The sequence below is a fragment of the Rhagoletis pomonella genome, unplaced genomic scaffold (genome assembly GCF_013731165.1).
Source record: "Rhagoletis pomonella isolate Grant_MI unplaced genomic scaffold, Rhpom_1.0 Rhpom_scaffold_00008, whole genome shotgun sequence".
Lineage (NCBI taxonomy): Eukaryota > Metazoa > Arthropoda > Insecta > Diptera > Tephritidae > Rhagoletis > Rhagoletis pomonella.
In genome coordinates this window covers 8,293,460-8,296,552 of record NW_023458562.1, presented here as the reverse complement: position 1 = coordinate 8,296,552, position 3,093 = coordinate 8,293,460, and the positions used below count along the sequence as shown (strand labels likewise).

The window sequence follows — 3,093 nt, the reverse complement described above, 5'->3', positions numbered from 1 at the left end:
GTGAATTTTCACTAAAACATTTTAGCCGTTTTTTGCCAGAGTCTATGTGAAATTTCACTAAAACATTTTAGCCGTTTTTAGCCGCTTTTTTTTGCCAATCTAGCCGGTCGGCCCAAAAAGTTCTGGCAACACTGAAGTGTATATACGCACCCCAAGCATGCAGAGCGCCGCTCTGACAGCGGTGACATCACACACATACATACATAGTACATACATGTTTATCCGTACAAATCGCGTGCTGTGGTGTTGATGGATATAGTCACGTTGCGAAATTAAACCACCTTCTTCGATGTTTCTTTACAACTGAACTCTTTATTTCTTACATAATATATTTGTAATAAATATTAAAGCTGAAATTAGTCAAGAACGTAAACCTACCGGTACGTAAACCCGAGTCAGCTGACACGATCTGTCTTACCAAAGCGCCATGTAAATGAAAACTCAACACCGCAGAATTTTTCTGTAGTTGTAGCCCGTGCGGAATTTAGATTTTTCCGTGTCAGCTGATTTCTCCTTCTTTAGGTGGTTGCCACTTCGTCAGTTATACAGATGGTAAAAAAGTTATAAGTTCCTATTCAAAATATGTTTAAAATATTTGAAATTTACTATTGAATAAGGTTTTTGTTGAAAACTAAGTAGTTTATATTTAGCTAAAATCTATTATAGCACGTAAAATTGTAGTTGAAAGGGTAAGTTTATGAAAAGGCATTGATGAGTGGCAACAGTGTTGTAAGCGACACTGAGGGCTCCAGTAATCGACAAAATTCTGCGTATACAGACTGCGTTTAAGTATACGTTCTGCGTTCTCGACTAATTTCAGCTAAACGTCAGCTTACTTAATATATGTATGTAACAGTAAAACAATGCAGAGAGTGTTAACTCTCCTGAAGTCTTAACGTAATTATGCTATCTTAATGTTAATAAGTAGTGTATGTTAATTGAGTATGTTAATATGTTTATTGAAATATGTGTGTAAGTACATATGTATGTTATATATATGTGCTTACATATGTATGAATACATGTATGTACTTAACAACATGACAATATTCAACATTTGAAAGCAAATTTATACGTGTGGGTGTGGCTGAGTGCGCACAGATGCTTGCCACAAGTTGTTGATATCCAGAGATGTTCGGGTTCGAATTCCACTGCAAGCAAAACATGCAAGTTAAATTTTTTTTTTAGTTTTTGTCTTGATTATTCACTTCACGGATGCTCTTTCAGTACGAACGCGGTCATTTTAAAATGCGCGTAGTTGAATTGAATATTTACCAATATACAGTACTTTCGTTGACGTGTATAGTACGATCAATTACGTTTCTATTTGATTTTAATATTTTTTTCCCTCAGTGTAGATTTTTAGAGTACTTGGACATTGAAACACACATTTGAATCTGTGTCTCTGAAAGAGTCTTGGGATAGTATTAAGAGTAAATATCATGAAGTCGCTAAAAAAGGCCATCTTAATTTTGCTTCCTGCTGCCACAACGTCAGTGGCGGATTTAAATATTTGCCGCCCCTAGGCAATTCATAACTTGCCGCCCTTTTTTTCACGAAAAAAAAAAAATATATATATATCAAATATGATTGTTATTGTCAGTGCTTTATTACAATATAGTTCGTTAATAATGAAATACATAACGGAATCAACAAATTCGACATCAGCATGGATAAGGTATTCAACAAAAACCCTCTTTCAAACACTTCTTTTTCACAGTTCTTTACGTCTTGATTTTTCAGCTGCGAATTCGCGGATAATATCTTCACAATCGATAGATAAAAACAAATCTGACTCTATAGTCAGCAACGCAAGAGCATTCAGTTTGTTTTCGCTCAATGAAGATCTGAGATAGTTTTTCACGCGTTTTAAAACAGAAAACGATCTTTCTGCGCTACAATTGGAAATAGGAATTGAAAGAAACATCCGCAACGCAATTTCAAGATTAGGGTAAGAGATCTGCAGATTATCCTGTCTCAGCATTTTCAACAGTTCCAGAGGAGAATAATTTAAAATCTTCTTTTCGGTGCAGTATGCCTTGAAAAAGACCATTTCATTTCCCAAATTTTCCTTAAGATCTTGGGTGTAGTATTGGCTCAATATGATGGATTTTTCACGTAATTCTTCGTTGCTCAGATGTTTCATATCAGTGATGAGAGAAAATTTCGAATAGATTTTTTGATACGCCTCACGTCTCCGTGTCAATTCTGTCAAAGTACGGTCCAAGATAACGTTGAATGTGTTGACACGAAAGTTGTCTCGGCCACTCAATTGGATACTATTGTCCCTATTTTCACCAGGTTGTAGATTCTGATTCCTTCGACGCTGCCTGAGTGTTTTGTATTCCTGAATTGTAGAAATAGAGAGAGCTTTCTCTTCATATTGATCGAATTCTTCGCGAGTGTCAGACACAACTTTAACGAGTCCGTTGAACAAAGAGATCACTTCAGAAATAGTCGTATTCACATTTTGCAATTTCTTGCTGACTGCATTGAATGATGTCAATAAGAAGCTCCATAAACCTTGCATAAATGCAGTCTCCAAAAGTTCTAGTTGAATACGTATTCCTGTAGCTTCGTTCCTTGTAATTGCTTTTTCATGTGGGTCTTCTTCAATTGCTACTAATGCTGCAATAGTCTCTGTGTAAAATAATTCAAGCGTTCGAGTTGCATGTCCTTCATCTTGTTCTAATGCTCTTTTTCGATAGCCAGCTCCACTAAGTCTCATGCATCCGTCAGCCATAATTAGTAAATAAACGTTGCAATATCGCTTATTCTCATTTCGATCTAGAAAAATTCAAATATTGAATAATTGAGCTCACTTCATGCATGCTGCAAAGTTTTGTAGAGAAATATCAAACGAATTAGAGAGTTTGGTGATGTCCGCTTAACCTTGCTGAATGTTTGTTTACATTTCAGGTAGTTATAAGAAAAATACTTCTATGAAATCACGCAAGCATACCTTATTTCGTAACATTCATCGGGTACATGCATCTGTAAAACACGATGTATTCTGCACTGAAATGCTTTAGAGGTTTGGACAAGTAGAATCCAATTATCAGGACATTGAAGTAGCGCTATGCGAGTATACAAA

The 3,093-nt window shown here is 35.8% G+C and overlaps 1 protein-coding gene across 1 annotated transcript; it reads right to left on the bottom strand.

Moving 5' to 3' along the window:
• Nucleotides 1-1,713: 1,713 nt before the first annotated feature.
• Nucleotides 1,714-2,742, bottom strand: LOC118745059. Its single transcript, XM_036478596.1, has one exon. It carries the CDS (start codon nucleotides 2,740-2,742, stop codon nucleotides 1,714-1,716), a length of 1,029 nt encoding a protein of 342 aa, XP_036334489.1.
• Nucleotides 2,743-3,093: the final 351 nt, after the last annotated feature.